The sequence below is a fragment of the Ixodes scapularis genome, unplaced genomic scaffold (assembly GCF_016920785.2).
Source record: "Ixodes scapularis isolate PalLabHiFi unplaced genomic scaffold, ASM1692078v2 ptg000460l_1___fragment_1__unscaffolded, whole genome shotgun sequence".
Classification (NCBI taxonomy): domain Eukaryota; kingdom Metazoa; phylum Arthropoda; class Arachnida; order Ixodida; family Ixodidae; genus Ixodes; species Ixodes scapularis.
The window spans coordinates 418,825-444,349 of record NW_024609981.1 but is presented as its reverse complement, the minus strand read 5'-3'; the positions used below and the strand labels follow the sequence as shown (position 1 = coordinate 444,349).

Sequence of the window (25,525 nt, the reverse complement as noted above, 5' to 3'; positions counted from 1 at the left end):
CTCGAGGGAACGGCGCGACAGTGGTTCGAGAATCGTGAAACCTCGATTACGTCATGGGACCAGCTGAAAGGAGAGCTCCGAGGGACGTTCGCCAGTCACCACCGAAGGGAGAGAGCCAAGGACCTCCTTCGGACGAGGACGCAAGGCCCCAACGAAAGCGTAACCAGCTTCGTTCAAGACGTCCTGCGGCTGAGTGCGCGGGCCGACCCACAAGCCACTGATGACAAGAAGCTGCGTGTCCTCATGCGCGGGGTGAGGGACGACATCTTTGGGGGCCTCGTCCGCTACCCGCCGACCACCGTCGAAGCGTTTGTCACGGAAGCAACGAACATGGAGCGCGCCCTCCAAGCACGCGCCTCCTACTACCAACGACTTCCCGGCGTCGTTGCCTCCACCGACATCGGCGCCCGCACCCGGGACATACGCGACGTTATCCGGGACGTCGTCCGAGAGGAGCTCCGAAAGCTGCTCCCCGCTACTGAGCGCCCGGCGTCGCTGTCAGTCGCCGAGATCGTGCGCGACGAGGTACAGCGGGCCTTGCAGCCTGAAACTCCCGTCAACGAGCAAGCCCCTGAGGAACCGAGGCTGACCTACGCCGCCATGGCCAGACGACCGCCGCAAGCTCCCCGCCAAGCTACGGTGCCACCACGACGTCAACCTCCAGCGCCACAGTACTACCAACGTCGCGAAGAACGACAGCACGTGCGCCCGGAAAAACCAGCACCCAGGAAAACTGACGTGTGGCGAACGGCCGACCGACGCCCGCTTTGTTACCATTGCGGGGAAGCCGATCATGTCTACCGCCGTTGCCCGTACCGGCAGCTGGGGTTACGAGGCTTCCACCCCGACGACCCGCGACCACGCTACGGAGAGCGACCTAGGGACATCGACGAATACCTCCCCCGTTCGCCATCCCCAGGACCGTCTCCCCGCCGCGGTTACCGATCGCCATCACCGCAACGCCTTGCATCGCCTCATCGTAGGTCCCGCCGAGAAAGCCTGTCCCCCCTGCCTCGCCGGGAAAACTGAGTGCGGCAATACCGGGAGGTGGTATTGCCGGTGACGAACGACGCCAATATCCTCCACAAACGTCGGAGGGCTCCCACACTAGCGACAAAACGGATAGGAACGACGCTTCTGTGACGGTGTCGAATAACCTCGACGTTACCATCGACGGCCACGACGCGAAGGCACTCGTCGACACCGGAGCAGACTATTCCGTTTTAAGTGGGAAGCTCTCTCGCCGCCTTCGGAAAGTGATGACGCCGTGGGATGGCCCGAAAATACGAACCGCCGGCGGACATCTCATCACACCAGTGGGAAGGTGTACTGCGCGCGTGGACATCTACGGAGAGTCCTGCCCCGTCAAATTCGTCGTCCTCAAAGACTGCTCGAGAGACGTCATCCTTGGCATGGACTTCCTTTGTGAGTACGGTGCCGTGATCGACCTTGGAGCAAACAGGTTGACGCTGCGAAAGCCCGTGCTACCTCCGGAGGAATCCAAAACGTCGCCAGCCGCCGTCCGAGTCATTGCGGACCACGTGAACCTGCCGCCACGGTCGAGTGTTCTTGTGCCCGTCGTTACCGACGCAGTCGCCAGAGGGAAAGTCCTTCTGGAAGGCAACGTCCAACTGCTTCTCGGAAGAGGAATAGGCGTCGTAAGGGGCGTAGCAGAGCTGCAGGATGGACGTTGTGTGGTCCTCGCGACGAACTTTCGACCGGAGGCGCAGCATCTCACGAAAGGTGCCACTATAGGACACGTCGAGGAACTCCCGGCCGACGCCGAAATCGCCGCGATCTCCGACGAGCCCTCGCCATGTCAGCCGTCCAGTACTGTGCCGCCACAGCTCGACGTTAACCCCAAGCTCAGCGCCACGGAACGACGACAGCTCGGAGACCTCCTCGCCGAGTTCTACGACTGCTTTGCGACGACGTCGAGGGTGCGCCAGACAACAGTTGCGAAACACCGCATCATTACCAACGAGGACGCGCTCCCTGTGCATCGGCCGCCGTACCGGGTCTCCCCAAAGGAACGAGAGGCCATTCATGAACAAGTACAGGAGATGCTCAACGACGACATCATTCAGCCTTCGAACAGCCCGTGGGCCTCTCCAGTCGTGCTTGTAAAGAAGAAAGACGGAACGCTTCGATTCTGCGTTGACTACCGGCGGTTCAACGCGGTCACCAAGAAAGACGTGTATCCGCTCCCCCGCATCGACGACACGCTGGACCGGCTGCGCCACTCCCGGTACTTTTCGTCGATGGACCTTAAGAGTGGCTACTGGCAGATCGAAGTCGACGAACGGGACCGAGAAAAGACTGCCTTCGTCACGCCCGATGGACTGTTTGAGTTCAAGGTGATGCCCTTCGGACTGTGCACGGCGCCGGCAACGTTCCAACGTGTCATGGACACCGTCCTGGCAGGCCTCAAGTGGCAGAGCTGTCTTGTTTACCTCGATGACGTCGTGGTATTCTCGGCCAACTTCGACGAGCATTTGCGACGCCTTCGGGCCGTTTTAGAGGCAATCAGGATCGCTGGACTCACACTCAAGCCGACGAAGTGCCGGTTTGCCTACGGCGAACTGAAGTTCTTGGGCCACGTTGTGAGCAACGAAGGTGTAAGTCCTGACCCTGAGAAAACTCGCGCCGTAGCGGCCTTTCCACCGCCCACCGACAAAAAGGCCGTCCGAAGATTCCTTGGACTTTGCGCATACTACCGGCGATTCGTTCAGGATTTCGCCAAGCTTTCTGCGCCGCTAACGCACCTTACGAAAGACGCCGTGAACTTCGACTGGGGTGAAGAACAACAACAGGCATTCGACGAACTAAAGCGACGGCTCCAGTCACCACCGATTCTCGGCCACTTCGACCAATCAGCCGAAACGGAGGTCCACACGGACGCCAGTAATACAGGACTCGGAGCGGTACTGGTCCAACGACAAGACGGTGCGGAGCGCGTGATCGCATACGCTAGCCGGACGCTGTCGAACGCGGAACGCAATTACTCAACGACCGAGAAGGAATGTCTGGCCGTCGTCTGGGCCATCACGAAATTCCGCCCATACCTGTAAGGAACTCCTTTTCGGGTGGTCACCGACCACCATTCGCTGTGTTGGTTAGCGAGCCTGAAGGACCCATCGGGACGCCTCGCTCGATGGAGCCTACGACTGCAGGAGTACGACGTAACCGTGGTCTACAAGTCAGGCCGAAAACACAGCGACGCCGACTCCCTGTCCAGAGCCCCTGTCGAGTCAGCTACCGGATGTGCCAAAGACGACGACGACGACGACGACCACTTTCTTGGCGCGGTGAGCATTCACGGCATGGCAGCGCTCCAGCGGGACGATCCTGAGTTGCGTGCATTGATCGACCACTTGGAGGGACGAGGGGGCACGATTCCCCGAGCCTTCTCACGTGACCTGCCAAGATTCACCGTCCGGAGAGGTATCCTCTATAAAGAAAACTTCAGGGACAACAACTCGACGTGGCTGCTGGTGATTCCTGCCAGTCTTCGAGAAGAGATCTTCCAAGCCTGCCACGACGACCCAACATCTGGTCACCTTGGCTACAGTAGGACCCTTGCACGGATCCGAGAAAGATACTACTGGCCCAAGCTTCCGAAGACTGTCCACCTCTACGTCCGTTCGTGCCACGAATGCCAACGACGCAAGAAACCACCGACGAAGCCGGCAGGTCTCCTGCAACCGATCGCGCCCCCGATTGCACCATTCCAGCAGGTTGGAATGGATCTTCTCGGACCTTTCCCACAGTCGGCGCAGGGAAACCGGTGGATAATCGTGGCAACTGATTATCTCACCAGGTACGCCGAGACAAAAGCACTCCCGTCGGGGACCGCCGTGGAAATAGCCAAATTCTTCGTGGAGTCTATCGTCCTCCGACACGGCGCTCCCCAAGTCCTGATTACGGACCGAGGATCCTCGTTCATGGCGCAACTGACACAAGAGATACTCCGCCTGAGCCACACCGACCACCGGCGGACCACGGCATACCACCCGCAGACCAACGGGCTGACGGAGCGACTAAACAAGACCATCGCCGACATGATTTCTATGTACGTGGACGTGGAACACAAGACGTGGGATGAAGTGCTGCCCTACGTCACGTTTGCGTACAACACGGCGATTCAAGAAACTACCGGCGTTACACCCTTTCAGCTGGTGCACGGCAGAAAGGTGACGACGATGCTCGACGCCATGCTGCCCCACGATCCAACGGACGACGGCACCGACGACGCCCAGCTGGTCACCCAACGAGCAGAAGAAGTACGACAGCTAGCCCGTCTTCGAATAAAGAACCAGCAACGTGTCGACGCAGGCCGCTACAACCTCCGCCGCCGCGACGTGGAGTTCCAGCCCGGAGACAGGGTATGGGTGTGGACGCCCATTCGCCGCCGCGGCCTCAGCGAGAAACTGTTAAAGCGCTACTTCGGACCCTACAAGGTCATCCGCCGCCTTGGGGACTTGAACTACGAGGTGCTCCCCGACGGAACTCGACCATCAGGACGCCGCCTGCCTCGACCCGAAGTCGTCCACGTAGTTCGACTCAAGCCGTTCTACGCGCGTTAGGATTGTGACACTGGATGTTTGTTTTGTTTCGCCGTAATTGTTTTAGCCATTTGCGTTTTCCTTTCGTTTTGCATCGGGGCGATGCACTTTTAAAAGGGGGATAATGCCGCCCGCAGAGCCGAGAAGGCAACGCTTGGTCACGGTCTTCTAGAAGATTCCCGGTCATTCTCGCAGCAGACGTAACTTTCCCTCTGCCTTGTTATTCTCGAAAGTGCCAGTTCATCCTCGCCCCGAGCGCGCGACGCTCGAACCTTCTTTGCCGAACTTTCGAGATAGTGACGCAGGGTAGATAAGCAGCTCCCGCGACCTTGTCGAGTCAGTCCCAGTTTCGCTAGCGCTCTGTAGTGCCGCCGAACCGCCGCCCGCTTTTCTGCTACCTCGACGCTCTTTCGTTATTTATTTTTGGTTGGCACAAGTTCGCCCATTAAATCTTTATTTTCAGTTCACTGTTCGGCTTTTCGTCACCTTCATTCGTGACAATATGAAGCCCTTATCACATAGAAGAAAGTATTTTGCATGCTTCTTGGCACAATGTGCTGTGTGGTACCCTCAGCGTGCGCATTCATTTCAGGGCAACTTTCACTCTTTCATGCGGTAGTGAAAAACTTACTCTGACTCCATAGCTGCTTGCAACGTTTTTCTTACATTGTGCGACATCCCATGCAGGTACGGTATTACCACTGAGTCCTGACCTTGTTTTCTCGACACTGGTCTGATTCGTCTGAGAGCCTTTTATTTTCTTCACAAGAGCATTTGCCACATCAGCCAATAGGACTAACGAATAGACAGCTTTTGTTAGCCTCTCGGCTTGCCAACTGAAGCTGGCTGCCATATAAGGAATGCAGGACCTTTGTAACGCAGAGCCGTTAGAACTATGCCCCTCCTGATGTATTGTGAGCGGGCCGGACCATGATCTAGGATATTTTCTTTGGATCGTGGGCAGTACGACCAACAAACTTTGGTGACACACTATTAGAGGGAAAGGTCCAAGAAATCAAGTTCCCTTTCTTTGGGTACCTCAAAGGTGGACCGAAGGCTCCCTCCGTTCTGAGCAAATGTCGGCCTAATACCTGCCACTTGTATGTCCCTACGTTCCCCATCTTCAAGAATTACCAGAAAGTCATCAACATGGCGGGCGTCCATGTTCACTTTTTTGCTTTCAAACGCACTTTCTATGGCACAGTCCACTGCCTCCCATGTGGATGTCACTAAGGACTGGTACAATGCAGGAACCGATACATACTCACGACTTCTGCAGATAGCACCAATCCCGCCACCCAACTATCATAGACATCAGGTAGGAATGTAACAGCTCCATAAATCTCGTAGTGGGTACCCCGCTGGAACTTCGGAATGCGAGCTCTCCACTGGATTCTTACACATTATCACCGACGTCAATATCTGGTAATGTGGTAAGGAATAAAATGGTTTCTCCACATCAACCCTGAATACAGTTGAGAATTCATCCCAATTTTGAGTGGCAAGAGCGACATAGACCAAACGAGCAGATGCCTCATTGATTGACTTCGTGAGCATGATCATTCCTTGAAGGCTACAATGAAGGGACATCTCCCATTTCATTGTATGGAGTGCACATGCCCACCATCATTCGGCGAGACAAACATCTTGGGGAGGAACATTGACAAATTGACCCGGCAGGTGCTGGTGGCCTTCCACGTTTTCTGTGAGGACAGGAAGTGCATAAGTGTAGAATCCTTGACGCTGTCCACGAAGAAAGAGAATTCTTTCAACGGACAATGAAGGGCCCACACGAGCCTAGATGAACGAGGCACTATCATTCACCGTGCTGATCGTAGGTGCAGGTGTCCGCGGTGGATCATTCTGTTGTCTTCTTTTTCTTTCTTTTCCTGTAGTAAACATGGTGTTGTGAGTGGCGCTATTTTCTGCCCTGTTCTTTTTCTCTCTACTTTGTGCGCTAAATACCTCAATCTGTTAGACTGCCAACTAGCTCAAATGTCAACTTTACTACGGTTCAAGTGCATTTGGCCACGCGAGTGGCGGCCCGCTGCAGACGAAGGGCAGTCGCAGCGTATGCGTGGGGGGCTCTGGGGATCGAGGCGCTGGAGATAGCGATCAATAAATTTCTGCGTATTGTTAAACCAGTGAGTTACGTCGTTCTCTGAGATGGATAGTAGCAAAGATATTCCTACAAACTGACTTTGACATTCCGTCAAATTAAATGGAGATGCAATAGCACTTGATTGGGTTGATGGGATGGGAAATGTTCATCTTGCTTACTCCGTAAGAGGGCACTGTAGAAGGGAGGAATGAAGGGGAGATGGGAAGTGTCGGCGTTGTCGCGTGACGTGAGGTTTGTAGCTCATGTAATGTCACATGACCTCGATTTTCCTACTGAATTTACCGGGGAAACGAAAGCGTCCTGTAAATCGTGGCGTCAATTGTGTCTTTTATAAATTTAGCATGAAGTACATGAGCGGCTATTCATATGGCATTAGAGCCTTCCGCTAAAAAAATAACTCATGTTGCAAAACAATTTATCATTCCTAGGGGGGTCAGATGGGCAATCATAGCCTTTGGTTTTCGCGTGTAAGTTTTGTGCGAAGCGTCATAATTGCGCGGTTTGTACCGCGCGTTGTCTTTCAAGAAGGTGAATAATCAGGCACATCTTCACCACATAAGGCCAATTGCCACACAAACATGTTTTTTTTTAGAGGCGAGTTCATTCATCAGTATGTTCACTTCATTGTTTTATGGCGTAGTACACAAAGAGTCAATGTTGATTTTACTAACCTTTAACATCGGCATTAACATCTGCACCATTTTGGTTGGCGAGCTCCAACCTGTTGGAAATTGAATTGAAGGGTGAGTTTTATTAACTAAATGATATAAACGTCCCCGTTGTGCAAAGGCTAATAGTCATTATTGAAAAATACAGTTGAATCAAATAATACTCTATAACCTACTCAGTGCAATGTATTTCCACAGTGGCTGTATGGCGCAATTTCGACCAATATTTTTATTATGGTTTATGAAGCTTTGTTAGCAGCATTTTTTATTCTTGGTGTACAGGAACGCCACGCTCTTTTACATGCATAACAAAAAGCAATTCGTATGTTTTTGCGTTATTCCTTTTCAATATAAAAATAATATTTCCCGATACAGAAACAAATTGTCACCCGGATTATTCAAAAGTTAGTCAAAATGTGAGCTGAGTAGAACAGAATAGGAGCGGACTAACTCGGTAGGTAAGGTCTTATTGGTAAATAGGTAACTGAATGGATTCTAGGGTTTATAAATAAGGAAAGTAATGAGCAGAGTTCCGTGTTTTTGGTGAACGGAGATAAAACCAAAACACAAAAATGAGCCACCGAGACGGTTTCAACAAAATGAATCAACGAGAAACAAGTGCAATGTCATTGAATGAGAATGACCCTAAGTTCATGGGAAGGAAACATTGATCTACAGTTTTTGCTTTGTGTAAACCCAGAACAGGGCGCCACTAAACTCTCCCCTGGGCTGCCTGTTTCTTGGGGAAGCACGACTTCGTCGATTTTCTTTCTCTTATTGCTGCCAGGACGTTTTTTAAGCGTTCGATATACATGCATATGTTCTAGGGGTCTATGAATCCCATTCACTAAACTTGTTTTTTTAACTTATGCTCTGATAAGCGGCGATGTTTGTGTGACACTCAATATTGCCACCAAAAAAAAAACCGAACATATAAAAAAATATCTCCTCCTCCCCAAGCCTAAAAAACACCCCAAATTTTGAAGACAATTGAAGACCCTAGTAGTAGACAATCGTTGTAAATTCGAGCCCGTGGGGCTCTACGAAGGTTTATTTTTACACGACGAAATCCAGTATGGTAATGTGAATTAACATAAATCTGGAGCATTAGTAATAATTCTCTCAGTTGCCACTCCTGCCGAGACAAGCCGTTAGACACAAGGTTGGAACGGGTTCTTTCGATCTCACGCTAGCGGGGTGTAGCTGCACTCACTCTCGTGGGTAACTATTAAAATTGCTCGGCGTGTTAGGCTAATGGTTAGTTTTTATGGGGAATGACGTAGATACTTCGCCCTTTAATTTTGTCTTGTGTCCTTTTAGTGAGTACCATTTAGATTCCGCGACAGCAGGTATAACAAAAACAAACAAAAATCAAAGAAACGTCATATTACCATGATACCTCGTGAGGAGGTCAGTTTTAACCTTGATCTTAGTGTGACAAAAGCTCCCACTTCCCCCTCTTTTGTTTTGGCAGTATGCTGCTCTGATTGATGTTTTTTTTTAAAATAGTTTATATTCAGGTCTCCTGTGCGCACTTTACGTGACCCCGGACAATATAAGCTGCAATATTGAATTTGGCCTTGTGTTGGGGTGAGATTTTACCAGCTTTAGTATTTTTTTTGATAAGAGACTTGTAACGATAAGTGCTTGTAACTAAAGTTTAACATTTTCCTATCCAGACAATACCTTCATTCAAACTCTTACAGGTACAGTACTGATTCAATACAGGCTTTTCATATTCATATTTATAGCAATCGAACTTCGCTCACGACTGATTCTAACCTTAAGTCCGTCGAATATTTTTTTTTACAGATCATCCTAATATATATAAGGGGACAGCTCGGAATCATACGAATTGAAAGCACAAATGGATGTATTTTTACTCTCAAACATATCTTAACGTTTAAAAAGCAAGTTCGCAGGTTTACGAGGAAGTGATGCGTCTTTATTTTATTTCACTTTTCATATTATAAAAATTGTTACAAAGTTTGCCAACCAGCTAATAGCACACACATTAGAATGTATCAAGCGTGTATAGTTACCGAGAAGCAAGCGCAATAAATGATTAATAAGCAAACCACTTATGCGTTCGGACTGGCGGCGTGCTTCATCAATGAGATTAGGTATATCTCCCGCGCCATCAAACAAAATATATCCTGGCTACTTATTTCTATTTGGACTTTATATTTATGGGGGCTCAAAGAATTGCTTGTAAGTTTGCTCTTCCAAGTGCAGCTTTAGTATGAACATGTAAAAAATACCAGCAGTCTAATCTAAGCTGATAAAACGTTACAATCTATCGACCTGTTACGTTTTCCGAGTATTCAAAATGCAATTTATATTAACTTGTCAAATATTTAGTATTTTCGCTGCCCATTAGTTTGTTGTTTGCGTATCTCTAAATTAACATTTCGTGTTAAACTAAATGAAGGTCTAAACATTTTCGAATATTTTCAAAATGTTTGAACTTGTTTTATGCTTTTATGACATTATAAATATTATTAGTTGAGATGTGATCATTAAGAGCGAAGCTAGTGGCCGGAACTATTCAGTCCAAAAAACAAGCCAGCTCCCATGTGTTAAACTTAAACTTATACGAAATATTGATTCTGCTCCGCGCTACTTTTCACTTACACTCAAATGATCCACATAATTTCTTTCTTGCATTCATAATAGTATATTTATCTAGTTTTTTTACTAGAAACCATGTGAGACTATATTTTGCTGCGTCCAACACATGTTCTATAAAAATCTTAATTATTTCTTATATTATTTGTAAAATATAATTATAGAAGTAATTCAAATCACGTAGAATATAGTTTCTATATCATATTACGTTTAGTAGATTTCGCACGGCGCAAAGCAAACGAAGACAAAGTAGAACGGGTAACACAGGACAAGCAGTTACTATCAACTAAAGTTTTTATTCCAAATAAACGCCGAACTGAAAAACAGCATTTCACACCATCATGGCCAACTCAGCACGTGTCCACATAACTGATCTTTTTACTATGTAGAAGGACCGATGCCCGGCGCAAACGTCGCCCGGTTCCTTTTTTTTGATCGTGTAAACTTCTAAAATTTTCCTAGTCATCTGACCTCCCCCCGTTCGAGCAATCGTGACGTGATGGAAGTTGGGTTGCCATCCACAATCTGCACAATGAAGCGGCATCTTCATTTGCCACTTCATTGTACAGTTTGTAAATGCACGCCCAACTTCCATCACGTCAGGATTGCTCGAACGGGGGAGATCAGATGACTAGGGAAATTTCAGAGACCCACAAGATCGAAAATTGCGGGACTGGGCAATATGTAAGAAAAACATCGGTCCTACATAGCAAAGAGATCTCTCATCTGGACATATGCTAAATTGGTCATGATGGTGTGGAATGCTGTTGTTTACTTCGATGTTCATTTTCAATAAAATCTTCAGCTGAAAGTAAGCGCTTATCCTGTGTACCCTCTTCGTCTTCGTTTCTTGTGGGCTGGGTCCAATCTACTAAGCATAAAGCAACTAGCCCGCATCGCCACCCTAGTTCATATTATATGTTCGTATGTGTTTCTTCAACATATATATTTTACTAGTTTTCTTACCCTGTGACGAGCATTGCTGCGTCGCACGTGGCGTTCCTGTATTTCTTAGCAAACTGGGGTAATGTTTCGACAGGTGAGGTATAGAATTTGAATGGATGATCGGGGTTGCTTGGATCTGAAACTGAAATATTTCGCAGAAAATCTGTCCCCTAAAAATAATAGAAGGCGCAATTAGATTTCACTCACACTGCTTTAAAATGTAAGAAATACGACCATCAAATGAAACCCACCGGGTCCTTAGTTATATTTACGATGAGCAGTTGTACTTTTGGGTTCCTTGCGTTTGAATATCTGATGTTCACCTTAAACAAAAAGAGCAGGTTTAATTATGCAATTTTATTTAATAATTTAACAGAAAAATTTATTTAGCATAAGTCATTTTGCTTATCTTAAAAGGTCAGTCACGAGCGACCACTGGACCCGCATACTTAGTATACACAGTATGTCTCGCGTGGTAAGGCACCAAGGAATCGATAAACGTGTTTGCCCTTTTCGGTTTAACTTTCACAACCTTCGGTCGGTTAGTAAATCAAAGTGTTCACATTTATTTTTGCCAGTTAATAACCTGAGTCTTCAGAGTACCTTGCTCTTATTCCAAAGCGATCCATGGTTCATACTCCTGCAGAGGTCGGAGACATGGGCGGTTTGTTTAAAGCTAGACTCTCGCGTTTTAAGCGCCTATAAATGTTTCCAGTACTGGCAGTACAAAGGTAATAAATAAAGAAATAATAATTTGCCAGACACAATTTATTGTCTATGTTTTTCTAACCCCATTATAATGAATAAGGTTTTTAAAGTTTTTGCTGTCATATCGGCTATGAGGATATCACAACATTTTTGTACTGACAAGTCATTACCTTTTTTAGTTTCATTGAAAAATTCCCATCAAGACTTCCATTGTGATGCATAAGATATAACAATTGAACTGATCTATACTAATTGGGTTTTCACAATATACTACCTGAGTAAAGTGAGAAAAAACAAACATTATGCCGTCGTCGCCTAAACAGTGGTGAGCGGTGCACAGTCTGCGGCAATGTGAGCTGACCCAATTCAGTGTTTGCCCAATCAAACAAAGTCCTCTCTGGGGTGCCTCCGGCATACTAAGCTATGAAACCGACTTCAACATTGCGACACTATAATGGATGGTAGTTCAGCATAATAGGGACACCCATAATAACCTTGAGACGAAGGAAACATAAAAAAACGGACAGTACAACGAAGTTGTACTGTCCGTTCATTTTATTTTCTTATTTTTCCTTCGTCTCAGGGTTATTATGGATACCATTCACCAGCTCGCCTGTGTTTTTTACCCAGCATAACCTTTGTTCAGACCCGGACTGAACAACGCCGGGCAAGCTGATATTGCAGGACGCTGTTCATTGCTCTGAACAATTATCTGGGCAGTCAGGTAGAAAACTTATATGAGAACGCACATTGGAAAATAAATGAAAACGCAGAGTGCATACCGTTGCCATAGCAGTGGCCATATATGTTACAAGCTGTTCATCGGTGTCAAAGTTTACGTAAAAATACTTGTCGACGACAACCAGTATTTCAACCAAAAATGGGTCTGGAACTTGTACTCGTACTTGTCTTGGAGAGCCTGTAAAAGTGAACTTTGCAATGAGTGGTACTGAATGTTTTGTACACGATTGTCACTCGTAAAGCACGAACTGCAGATAGTTAATTCGGGCCAGACAAGTTATTTCCAAGTAGTATGTTTATCTGTGGAAATCAAAAACACCCCGCAATTTTTGTTTTATGCTACGCTTGTCTCTGCTTCGATTTATGCAAGAGTAAAATATGGTAGGTTGCATCACTGAGTTTCGAAAGATCAATGTATAAACAATGCTGATTGCAGTTTTAGGTGCTCATCTTAATATTTCGCTCGAGGATATAGTTTCTATTATTTGTTACCTGGTAAATGTATCCACTGGTTGCGCTATAGTCGTTTGTGAATGCGTAGAAGCTCAAATTATTTGAGACATCTACGTGCCAGGAGTCCGAATATACAGGATATGCAATATATGTATAAAGTCTTTTTTTTTCGAAACATACGTATATATTTTATTTTTATGCAAAATTCTTCTTCTTTAAATAACCCTCCTTCACACGAAAACTGCTCAACACTATTGACTTTGAAGCAACATACATTTGTATACAACCTTCGTTCCGAAGTTGGTAGCATTGTAAGTAGTGTTCGCGAAATTAAAGAAGAATCAAGTCTTCGTTTAACATCTTTGATGGGACAGCGGCATGCAGATATCTAGGGACATATCAATCATAAAAATTGCTTTACATTGTTTAGCTTTTTTAGATAATAATACTGTATAATTTAGCATATCTCAAGCACATTTAGACTCCATTGAGTGTGTAACATTCTAAGCCCTGGAAAGTCATTTAATTACTTCATAAAATTAACTTACTTAAATTATGTCCATTAAATCGCTCTTCCAGTTGAATGTTACTTGTTTCTGCAACATGTCGGGAAATCATTTTGTTACTATGAACCTTAGATGTTCACAACAAATTACTATGGCTGGGCACTTGGTGAATTAACCTACCGATTAATGAAGTATTGTTGTAATCGCTAATATTCTCTCCTAACTGGTTAATCGGTTAAATTATGAGAAGCATCAAAAGTATAAATTCAACGCTTTCAATACGCAGACGTGGTCGAGTGCACCAGTAGCAAGGCAAACTTTACGTGAAGTATTGCACTAAAGTACGGGCGAGACTGGTAATTTTAATCAAGGGGAGAAGGCTAACGTGACCCAGCCACTTTAACGCCACGTGAGTGTCCGTTTAGGGCAGCAGGGACTATTGTGAACAACCAAAGGATTGTAAGCCGCGAGAGAGTGCAGGCGAGCTGGTAATTAATCGACATCTTGTAAACCCTGAGATTTTTTTATCGTTCCCCATCTCAGGGTTTACAAGATGTCAACCAAAGGAGCTCGTTATTGCCGGAGAATATCAACCAAACTCTGTGAATCTGCGGAGGAATTCATAATCTGTGAGTATAGCTGCTTTTCGGCTGTTTCGACCTATACGTTAAGGTTGATCTAAAGTCCAAAATCGTTCCTTGCGCTGTTTATCACACATTCAGCAAAGGTTAAGCAAAAATGCAATGTTTTATTTCATAAATATTCACGTCAATAACGAAAACGATTAATCGACTAAAATTATGCAAAGGAAGGGTTAATCTGATTAAATTTTTAATTGGCGGCCGGGCCTATAAATTACTAAATATCCGATTAGGTGTGTGGAGCTTTGTGCTTTCCGTTTCATTGTCTCTAGCTCGTGGGTTAAAATGCCAGTATTGAATGAGCTTGCAGCCAGCTTTAGTTTCAATATCTGATAGAGCATTACTACCCAGGTATTCATTATTCACTTTTTTATAACATGTTCGACGACATTTATGCGGACAGAGGTAACATGTAATATTTAGCATCACAGTAACACAGTTTTTATATTATTAATTGAGACTGGAGAAAATGCAAATGTATTTATGTTATCAAACATATCTGCTTTGCAAAATCTAAGTATTTGCACAACAGCATTGGAAAACGCCCGGTCTAGTAACGTTTTTTGTCAACCCAGGCTTTGTGAGTTAATAAGGCGGGGCGAGGGGGGCACTGTGGAAGTGTATAGACAAAGGGCAGGTTGGAATTTGTTCGCCATTTTAATCTTAAATATTTTGACTGTTGGGCCTTTTTTTACTGTTGGGCAAGTAAGCGATTTAGCGAGCGACGAGACGAGGGACGAGAGTCAGCGACGAGACACGGAGATTCCTCTTTTGCGCTCGTCGCGGGGTTTGGTTTTTGGATTTCTAGAAAAAATCGTTCATCACCTTAGTCGCTTGCTCCCGTTGCTCTCATGCGGTTCGCCTTGTCACGCGACTGACCGAGCGACAGCGAAGGGGATCACCGTACTTTGTCTCGTCGCTTGCCAAATAGCTTACATGCGGTTTATACTTTATACTCTTCTCAGGTGTAAAGTGACGCTAACAATAAGGATGCAAAATACATATCGAAAGAGCTTTTCCTCTTGAAATGATCCGAATATTTGTATTTTGCACCTCTCATACCTGCATATTTTTATCTGGTTGTTGAAAACGGTTCGTGCAGTTGAATATGACTATGCATGAAAAGTTACCCGTTCCTTCAGGTCTGCCTGAATGATATGTTCTTCGGCCGCTGCTATTAATCTTATATATTAGTAACATGAATCAAAGATGTTTAGCGGATATCAAAATTACAAGTTTTTCCCGATGGTGCTGTCGGTGGTGTGTTCGAAAGTACCAGAGAAGCATTGGGTGTCCGGAACATTGCTTAGATAAACAGCCTCTATTTTATTGCCTGGCTCGAAGGTCACGCGATAGCGCGACATGGCGATAGCTTGGCGCTGCGCAGCTCGAATTCGTTTTGTTTAGGCACAGTGAGTCCAGTGTATTTTGCAGTTTGTGTGACTCTGACATCAAAGTGAATAGGAGGGCTAGTTGGTTCACACTCTTTAAAAAGTAATAGCGCCAAAAACACAAACAAGAATGAAGACGAAGTGACCAAACACAAGGCGCCTTGTGTTTGTTCACTTCGTCTCCGCCCCCTTCTGTGTTTTAAGTTCTATTACTTTTTTAAAGGCCGTGACGCGTTTGGCTCTACTACAACGGAAATACATCTTCAGAGATATAGACATAAGATGCTCGGAAGAAAATAAATGATCGTTTACAGAAGTTAACAGGCCAGTGGGACGAATGGCAAACGGAAATCTACAAAAATACTCGTGTATATGTTAACACAACGCGAAACAAAGTACCAGCACTGTTTACCTATACTGCTGGGAGACGCCGTTACAACATTGAGAGAAGTGCAAATACCTATAGTGTGGGACGAGTCGAGAAGGTGAGGCGAGGAAGAGAAAGGTGGGAGAGGAGGAAATGGCCGGAACGCTGACGAGGGGAGGAGAAATGCCCCTCCCCTCGCCAGCGTTGCGTCCGCTTCCTTCTCACCCCCTCCCTTTCCCCCGCCCTACGTTCTTAACCTGCAATATACTACAGGTGTTTTTCGCTAATCGAATGCGAACTGGAATTTACACATGAAAAATGTTTCCAATGAATCGCTAAAACAAAATTTGGACACGTAGACAGAAGTCAGATATTCCAGACCAGTGCAAAAATGAACACTAAGTAAGTAAGTGATATTTCCAAATATTGAATATAGAAGCCTCGTTTGAGAGCTATTCATACAACTAAATATTTACGAAATAGAACGCACACAAAGTAAAGCTGTCCGATTTATCTTTAATTGCTATCGATCCACAGACTTTGTCTCCGTAATAAAGTTCGATGCCAACCTTCGGCACATAAGTACCAGTATAATGTTGAGCAGAATAAGGATACATTTCTACGAGGTTATTACTTTGTATACATTCAGAAATATGTTGCATATACAAACTTCAAAAACCCAACTAAACAAAATATGATTCTTTTTTTCATCGTATCGCTTTAATACTGCCTTGGTTAAAATATTGGTTTGATATGTCGATCAATGGAACTGGGTAACCACGAATACTGTAAATAGTCAAATATCTGTGGGTTTTTTTATATCTTTTTTACACTTAGTTGTGCTTGTTCTTTCTAAAATAGCTACAAACCTACTTTGGTCTTACGGCTTGCAGTATGGTAATATATACAAACAAAATAAGTCTGATTAGTATATTCAACATTGGCTTCCTGAGCTGTGCCGAGACTAGTCATTCCTGTACTAGAATAAATTAAATGTTGAATATCTTCGTAAAAGATGACCTCACATATATATGCGTGGGTCCCCTAACTGTACTTTCGTGCAGTCATCCTCCGTCCAAAAAGGTGCCCGGTGATCGTTTTCCAACGAACTTCCTCAAAGTAGCTAAGACTGAATTTAGTTAAGCACTTACAAACCTGAATCTTTGTACTTAATTTCAAACAGGCGATTTTGTTTTTCGACTGGTGTAAATAATCGAGTGCCATAATTTCTCTAAACGTGCTACACTATTAAGAAACTGAATTATTTATGTTGCTGAAGCACTCAGCTCTCGTGGGAAAAATGAAGACTCCATTTTTTAGACGTTACGGTGACATGCGAGACGCATCAGAAGAAAAATAAGCTGATTTATTATCACATATTATATTACTAGATAAAAAAAAATATCATAATATTATAATAATATTCTTATTTAGGTGTCCAAAAACAACCAATATGGTCTTCACTTTGGCACCATCGTCAACAGGTAATAGAGAAAAAAAAACATTAAAAAAAGAATGGACTTTTACCAAGCAACAAATAAAACAAATTAAGAGGCAGATAAGTGCTCATTCAATCTGCTGCGGGACAATGCTATTGATAACGAAATGTCCAGGGAAGGTGAAACGGTGATTTTATACCTTGGCAGGATCCGAGGAAGTGGTGAAGTTTGACACCGCGAGCTAACATGAAAGCTAACAAAATGTCTCGCTACACGGAAAGGAAAATAAAGATTAACTTTCCCAAGAGGCTGCGCACAATAATTGCCCCATTCATAAGTTTATGCAGAAATACAAAGTCACGAACAGTTCTTCTGGGAGACAAAAGTGGAAGGGAAATTGTTTTAAATATATAGTAACAGTTATAAAGCGACGCTCAAAGAATCTATCATATACAATTCGAATAACATATTTCTGAAGATTTTCTGTGCTCGTAGCCCGCGCTTTAGATATCGAGTTTCATGTGACAGACGTAAATTAAAGTAGTGACCTCACTAAATAATTGAAATGCACGTATAAGAGTGGGGTTTTATAAATCCTTCATCAATCGAGATACTATTCATAGCATTTTATAGGCATTGCACGCGATAAAAGATATTTGGTTTCTAAAAGTTCAACCACTCTCAACACACACGCCAATAACATTTTATAATTGACACCTGCTGTATTGGTCTTCCCCGTCACGAATATATGTAAAATAAACAACAGTACGCCGTCGGCAAAAAGGTAACACCTTTGTTCTTTGAAGGTTGAGAGGCAATTTATTTAGCTTACACTAGTGAATTAAAGACACCTTTTTCTAGTATATTACAGTCTTAAATAGTGCGAAGGCTCATGAATAACGTAATATCACCAGCCAAAAGTAGCAGTTTATAATTAATTACACAATACATTATGTTACTAATAAATATCCAAATCAAGAGGGAGCCCATTATTTTTCCCTGAGTAACTCCCGATGTCGAACGATATAAGTCGGAGGACTGTCAGTGACTCCAACAGTGTTCGAAATTTTAGGACCTAATATCCATTCATGACTAACTCTTTTGTACACTTGCGACATATCAAAATGTATTGTGTATACCAGTCTTCTATTTAAAATAGGCGCAGCGTAATCTACAAAAGTACGCAGTACGTCATCCTGTGTATTCCGGTACTCTTTTTGGCTAATACGAAACAAGAAGGAATTTTATTTTGTCTGGATTAGTATTGGCCGCCCGAACAAAAAGAGAAAAGAGAAAGATCAGAAGCGTTTATTTCGCGTTTTACGAACGTCACGTTTGTTATACATTTTACAACGAGTATCAATGACTCGTGGACAAACGATGCTAGAGTACTTTGACCTCTCGGCGCTGCGACCCAGCTTTTTTTTTTTCGTTGCATAAATGTCTGTAAGGGATGATTGAATTTCCTGATCTAACGCTATATTTTAACATTCGTGTTTCGAGATGAGCTTTTGGAGCTCTGCGACGTTTCATGAGACTCTAGGTATCTAAACTAGCCTCATGTCACGCATTCAAGCTGGCTTTAATAACCGTGCTGTAGCAGAGTTTGATATCGTTGACCCATGTTTTATTGCGTTTAAATCGTTCTTTACTAACTAATACACAAGCTGTGCATTAAAATGATTAAATGAATGAATTAAGTAATAATGGTATTTTTTGGTGGCATACATTGAGACCTAACTTTCTTATGCACAGGCTGGAGTCTGTTCGCGAAACGACTGTATTGAAAAGCTTTCACAATTTAGACATACAATTAAATGCTCGAGACACACGTTGTCATTCAATTGGACGCACACAACAAAACACATCAGTGCAGTGATATATTTTGTAAATCTTGAATATACTTAAAACAACAAAATGTACATGAATGGACATGAAGGGACATTTTCTGCCTCATATATCTGGTGCTTAGTATGTGAAATATATATTAATTTTAGTGGGTCGACCTACTCTATCATACTAGAGGCTAGAGTTGTTTTAAATAGAGCGCTTAGCAGTGCGAGGAATATTTGTAACCAGTATTACCATATTTTTTAGCGAGTTTTATTGAGTGTGTTTTAACTTCCTAAACATTATGTGTTGCATAACGCAAATGCATGAACGAGACCTTATCATGCACTTTTAGGTGCGGTCATAATTATTTACTAAACTACATATATAAATTGTTTTCGCTGCGTACCTAAATTAACAGTCGTTTAATACTTACCTTGAAGCTTCATGGCAACGTACTAAAGTTTCTGTCCTTAACGACTTAAGCGAGTCTTAACAGACTTGTAGTAAGCATTACTAGACTCCCACAGAATCCCAGTGTGCTGTGTATGTGACTCCTAGACACGCGGAAGGTGAAAAGATAGTTGCTCGAGAACTAAAAGAAAGATAGTTGGGTGGCGTCGCCTTATGGTCCTTCCCTGCTACGGGACATCCAGAACTTGCTCAAAATGGTTTCAATCATCTCAACAATCGTTAAAAAAAATATCGCACGAAGTGTTTCAGAAGTCCAGTTGAAGCTAGAAATCATAGGACGCTTGTGGTCACGATATGTCGTCGATTGTTTCAGTTAGAGCCCGACGTAAGGGAAGTACGTTGTAAGTCTTTTCACTACCCCAAGTAGTGAAAATACTAGATTAGTGCAGATATGGTAATTTTATTTTATTCACGCATAATTCACTGGGTGTTTAATTCTTTTTGACACTTGACAGTGACCTCATCGATAAAATGTCAAATTGCAAAAAAAAGCGCGTTAAACACATTTATATTTTAATACATGCACCCCAAGATATCTGCAGTACATGTGTTAAAATTGATTCGTCACATTACCAAGGTAGTCATGTGCACGGTGAGCTGGTGCATCCACTTGGAAAATCTTGTGTGCGATAGACCCGTCTTCAGCTCGACCCATAAGGTGAAGAGGGAGGATCCTCAGAGTGTCGCTGATCACACCGCTCTGGAAAGAGGATTAGGCAAATATATATTATATTTAGTTTTGCTTCATAAAGCGTCTCAAATATTGGAATTTTCAAAAAAGACTACCTTATGATTGACCAAAATACATTTAAGTGTTTTTCTTCGAAGGTGGTAACATTTTAGCGATAATCATAAGGGTACCAATACTTGAAAGGATAAAACATCTAGGACGGGGGCGGAAACAGGACTTCTTTCAGAATCCTGTTTCCGTCCCGGTCTTAGATGTTTTATCCTTTCAAGTGTTCGTAACTCTTCACCAACACGCACGTTTTGAATCATTCATTCGGGTGTTAGGTTGACGCTTGCCCTACGGTTGAAGTTCCAGACGCTCTCAAATACCAGTTACTCTGCAAGCTTAAAGCGGACTTCTTTAACTACATAGTGAGTTCGAGAATTAAAGAAATAAATAGGCAAAATATATCCATCAAGCGAGTTTCATTTACTTCGTTAAAGCAGAAATATCTAAAATAAACCATTAATGGCGAATAATACCCAATGATATTGAAAATATTCTACATTATTTAATTATTTATTATACATTTGCGCAGTTGTTTAAAACACCGATATATAGTGAAAAATACAAAATCGTAACTTACATAACATATGCTGTCTATCGCGCATAGAACCTCTTAAAAAAGGCACACACAAGAGCCGGGTGATAGATCGGTGTTCAAACACGTACTTCCTTGTAAGCGCGCGCAGATACATTCGTTAGCAGAGCTTTCTCTTCTAGCAACATACGTAGGGCATTCACGAATTTCAACTAGTGGCTAGAGGAAGAATCGTGCCGGGAAGTGCATTTAAACAACCTGTGAACTGAACAAGCCATGTTTGCCATATCGATATCTATACAAACGTTATTAGCAGTCCTCACTAACTTGTGATGTACAATGAACTGAAAGATATAGCTTTCCGGCTTCCTTTCTGCGGTTAGACTTCCAATCCATGACGCTGTTAGCACGAACGAGCCATCGCGTGTTTTTTTTTTCTGGTCTAAGACTCGAAGAACTGTCTATAAAACTATAGTTCTAGAAAGCAACATCTACTCGAAACGTTTCATCCACAGGATCCACAAGAAGCTACGCCGCCCCATATGTGCAAGCTCCCGGCTCACTCCAGCCGTGTCTGCCTGTCGTAAGCAAGATACGTCAGGGAAACCATTGCGTGTGTCCTTTGTAAACATGGGATCGCGGTGACTCACGAGCCGGTTTCCACCATCCGTCACCGACTCCATTTCCCCAAAGAAGAGACAGGCAAAGGAGATGTCTCAAGGCCTCGTCTACCGCATCCCGTACGGGGACGGGCCTGCCCTACAGGAAGGAAACCAAATATTTCCTGGAACCGCCAGAAATACGATGTGAAAAAATCTCTTGGGTTGCCAAAGGCATGGTAGCGCTTTTTTAGACGAGGACAAAAGAAAGAAAGACAGACACGAGCGCTGACAGCAACTATTTAATCAACATATATACACGCTTCGATCCTATCAATCAGCCAACCCCAGGCCTGGCCGCCATTTGCATGAACTGCACCTCCTTATCGAAAAGGTCGAAAGATGCAACGCTGACACACCCTAGCCCTGCCCTTTTTATCTCGTCCGCTTCGATAGTCTCCCTAATAGATCTATTTTTATGTTTAGCTAGTAAAAATAGAACTGTTAGGGAGATTATCAAAGCGGACGAGATAAAAAGGGCAGGGCTAGGGTGTGTCAGCGTTGCATCTATCGACCTTTTCGATAAGGAGGTGCAGTTCATGCAAATGGCGGCCAGGCCTGGGGTTGGCTGATTGATAGGATCAAAGCGTGTATATATGCCTCATTTCCATGTTGATTAAATAGTTGCTGTCAGCGCTCGTGTCTGTCTTGTCTTTCTTTCTTTTGTCCTCGTCCAAAAAAGCGCTACCATGCCTTTGGCAACCCAAGACCAATACAAACTAGCCCAGCATTCAGCTTTAAAAAAATCTACGTTCAAGGTAAGTGCCCTCGCCGATCACGAAGCAAAATCAGGTCACTGCGAGTCTTTCAACAAAATCGAAATCCTCTGCATAGGGCGGCACTCGCGAAAACGTCTGCACCATGAATCCTGCTCCATCCAGACAACAAAAGAAAACATTAACAGGTCTTCGGTAACTCTCCGACCTGTGTACGTCTCAGGACTCTGCCACATCATCAAAAAAGCAAGGCTCAGCCAACCTACATCAGCAGCACTTTTTCTCTCCACCTGACGGCCACCCGTAAACAAGGGATCGATATGGTTCTAAAACGTCGGGAATTTCCTTTTTCTTAAAACTGTGGTGAAAGTTTTTATCCTTCGTCAACGTACTTCGTTAGAGCAGCAAAGCTCGAACTAAGAACACTTATCTCCACCCGATAACAGAACTAGTGGTTATATATATATATATATATATATGCGTGTGTGTGTGTGTGTGTGTGTGTGTGTGTGTTACTTTTTTCAATGCAACTTAAATTTAAGAGTGGTTGAAATTTAAAAACAAAATAAGGAAAGAAATGAATTCGGTGCTACATAGCTTTGTGATTATGATGCGACTCTGTTCTCCTGCGCCAAATATTTTAGGGCTCATAAACAAAAAAATAACTGTCTTTATATCACAAAAGAAAGTGCATCTCCTTTTTGTTTCTGTTTTGTAATCGGCAGAATCGTGGACGTACCAGGTTCTTGACCTCTATCCTTAGAAAAAAAAGTTTTTCCCCGAATTGAATGGAAGCAGAAGTAAACGTACTAATACAAACTAAAAAAGCGCAGGGAAAAATATCTGTACCCTATTTTCGGGAAACACCTTTCATGCCTGAACAGTTGAGGGGACGTAGAGGGAAAAAGGAGTGCAGAGTAGAACAACCGCAAATCTTATCAGAAAACAGTAAGTCGCACTCAGCTATTGGTGAAAAAGCAACCAAAGTATCCATTTTAATTTTAGAGATTCGACCACTGTCATAGAAATTTAAGAAACAAGTGTAAAACATCTAGAACTACTGTAAAGCTCCTGCATGCAATAAAGCGAAATTTAATGAAACGCAGTCAAGCGATTTGTTGAAACGACGTTCAATCGGTTTTCGAGGAGATGTCCACTTACTCAATAAATTGGCGTTCAATGAAATGTCCGGTGCAGCATTTTATTTGGACCATCAGTGTGTAAATTTTGTCTATATGCTTGGGCATATCATATTACGTGATTGTATTATTTCACTCATATCAACGACATAAATATTAAAAATGCCAAGTCTGATGAACAGGCCAACGCACATTGCCGAGTCAGTCTCCTGATCGTTCGATGTCCGAACGTTCTCGGCCGAATCTTTGAGATACCGGGTGTGATAAATAAGGAGCACAGCGTGGTCTTGCCGACTCATTCACGCGCTCTTGCGCTAGTGAGATGTCACGCCCACGCCCCGACGCTCGCTACTTTCTGGACGCTTGTTTTGTTTTTTTTCTTTTCATTTGTTAACGGAAGAAGTTTGCCGATTAATTCTTTATTTCCCCTTTTACACTTGTCTATCTTCTTTAATATATGACCTTCCTGGTGGAGGTGCATGGTACGCAGACGTCCATTGATGAAACAACCAAGAAATAAGTCGACGAACCCAGAGATGTTTCCCCAGAGCCAGCCGACCGAGAACCGTGCAGCTACATTCCCAGTCGTCTTCCTCTCTGTCGTGCCTCGCACGCCGAAACTCTTCCGCGACGAAGTTCACGAAGACATTTACGACTGGCTACAGCAGTACGGACGGGTGGCAAAGACCAACCGATGGACATCAGATCAAAGCGTCCAAAACATTGCTTCTCTCTGGATGGAACGGCCCGTCTTCAGTTCTAAGATAAAGAACCGTCACTCACCTCCTGGGAACGTGCAAAGAGCAGCTACGCCACGTCTTTGCGAGCCAGCAGCGTTGGAAATGCGCCAAAGAGCTACTCCAGGTGGGAATTCAAGAACCAAATGAAAGCGTTTTCAGTTTCGTCGAAGGCGTCCTCCCACTATTCAAACGCGCGGATCCTCAAGAGAAAGGAGCAAAGAAGCTCAACATTCTCTAGTGAGGAGTAAAGAAAACCATCTTAGAGGGCCTCGTGCGAAACCCGCCTGACATCGTCGAGGCATTCGCGAGAGAGCCACACACATCGAGCGGGCTCTCCAAGCGCGAGCTACCCACTCCTAACGACGGCCCAACGACCCTACACCCCTGTGGCCTATAACCTTGACGCCCGAACTGGCCTCCTTCCCGACATTCCAGAGATGATCCGCGTCATCATCAAGGAGGAGCTCAGAAGATTGCTGCTCGCTGCCAATCGCCCGGTTTCCCTCTTCATCGCCTGAGTACTATAAAAAGAAGTCTAGCGACCCGTTCAAATGAATTCTCAGATCAACGCAGTAACAGAACTTGAAGAAACGCCGGCGGTGACGTATGCCGCAATCGACAGGAGGCCACCAGTAGTGCCGCGTCAGTACTCGGCGCCACCTCGACGTTACACCCCGACGCAAGAAAACGTTCGACGCCTGCACAACCGGGCCCAGTACGCCCGCCCGGAGCCATTTGCACCGAGAGAGACCGACATGTGGCAAACAGCCGACCGTTGACCGCTATGCTGCCACTGCAGGGAAATCGACCACATCTACTACCATTGCCCTTCCGACAAGTAGGGCTGCGCGGCTCTCGCGCGAAGGACGCACACCCACGCTGTCCTGAGCGACTGCGGGAAATCGACAAGCACCTTCGGCGACCTCAGTCTCCACCGTCTTCCCTTCGCGGCGGGTCCCGGTCGCCGTCACCACGACGTCCAGAGTCGCCGATGCACAGGCCCCACTGCGAGAGCCTCTCGCCCCTCGCTTCTCGTCTGGGAAACTAAGCGCGGCGACCCATGCAGGTAGAGTGGCCGAAGACCAGCGACGCAACGAACCTCCACGAACGTTGAAGGGTACCCAATCTAAAAACGCTAGGCAAAGGAACAGCGATTCTGGAAAGACTCCAAACGATTTCAACGTTTTCATCGGCGGTCACGAAACATCAATTCTTGTGTAGATTAACGTGGACTACTCCATTTTGAGTGGAAAGCTCTCCCACCGCCTAGGGAAAGTTGCGATGCCGTGGGTTGGCCCGCAAATTTGAACCGCCAGAGGACACCTGATCACGCCCGTCGGAAGGTGCACTGCACGAGTCGAAATCCACGATGAGATGTGCTCTTTGAAATTCATTGTACTATAAGGCAGCGCTTGAAACGTCAATCTCGGGATGGACTTTATGCGCGAATACGGAGCAGTCATCAACTTAGATCGAACCGTCTAACGTCTCCGGAAGAACCCAGAACGACGCCAGCTGCTGT

The 25,525-nt window shown here is 44.7% G+C and overlaps 1 protein-coding gene across 1 annotated transcript in view; it reads right to left on the bottom strand.

Moving 5' to 3' along the window:
* Positions 1 to 25,525, bottom strand: part of LOC115313557 (venom metalloproteinase antarease-like TtrivMP_A) — a 104,784-nt gene that overhangs the window by 64,215 nt on the left and 15,044 nt on the right. The window contains exons 4-9 of the mRNA XM_040213698.1: positions 20,052 to 20,178; positions 13,379 to 13,426; positions 12,419 to 12,555; positions 11,180 to 11,251; positions 10,950 to 11,098; positions 7,359 to 7,408 (exon numbers count right to left, since the gene is read on the bottom strand). Of these exons, the coding sequence (XP_040069632.1) occupies positions 7,359 to 7,408; positions 10,950 to 11,098; positions 11,180 to 11,251; positions 12,419 to 12,555; positions 13,379 to 13,426; positions 20,052 to 20,178 (583 nt within the window). The remainder of the gene's footprint in view (positions 1 to 7,358; positions 7,409 to 10,949; positions 11,099 to 11,179; positions 11,252 to 12,418; positions 12,556 to 13,378; positions 13,427 to 20,051; positions 20,179 to 25,525) is intronic.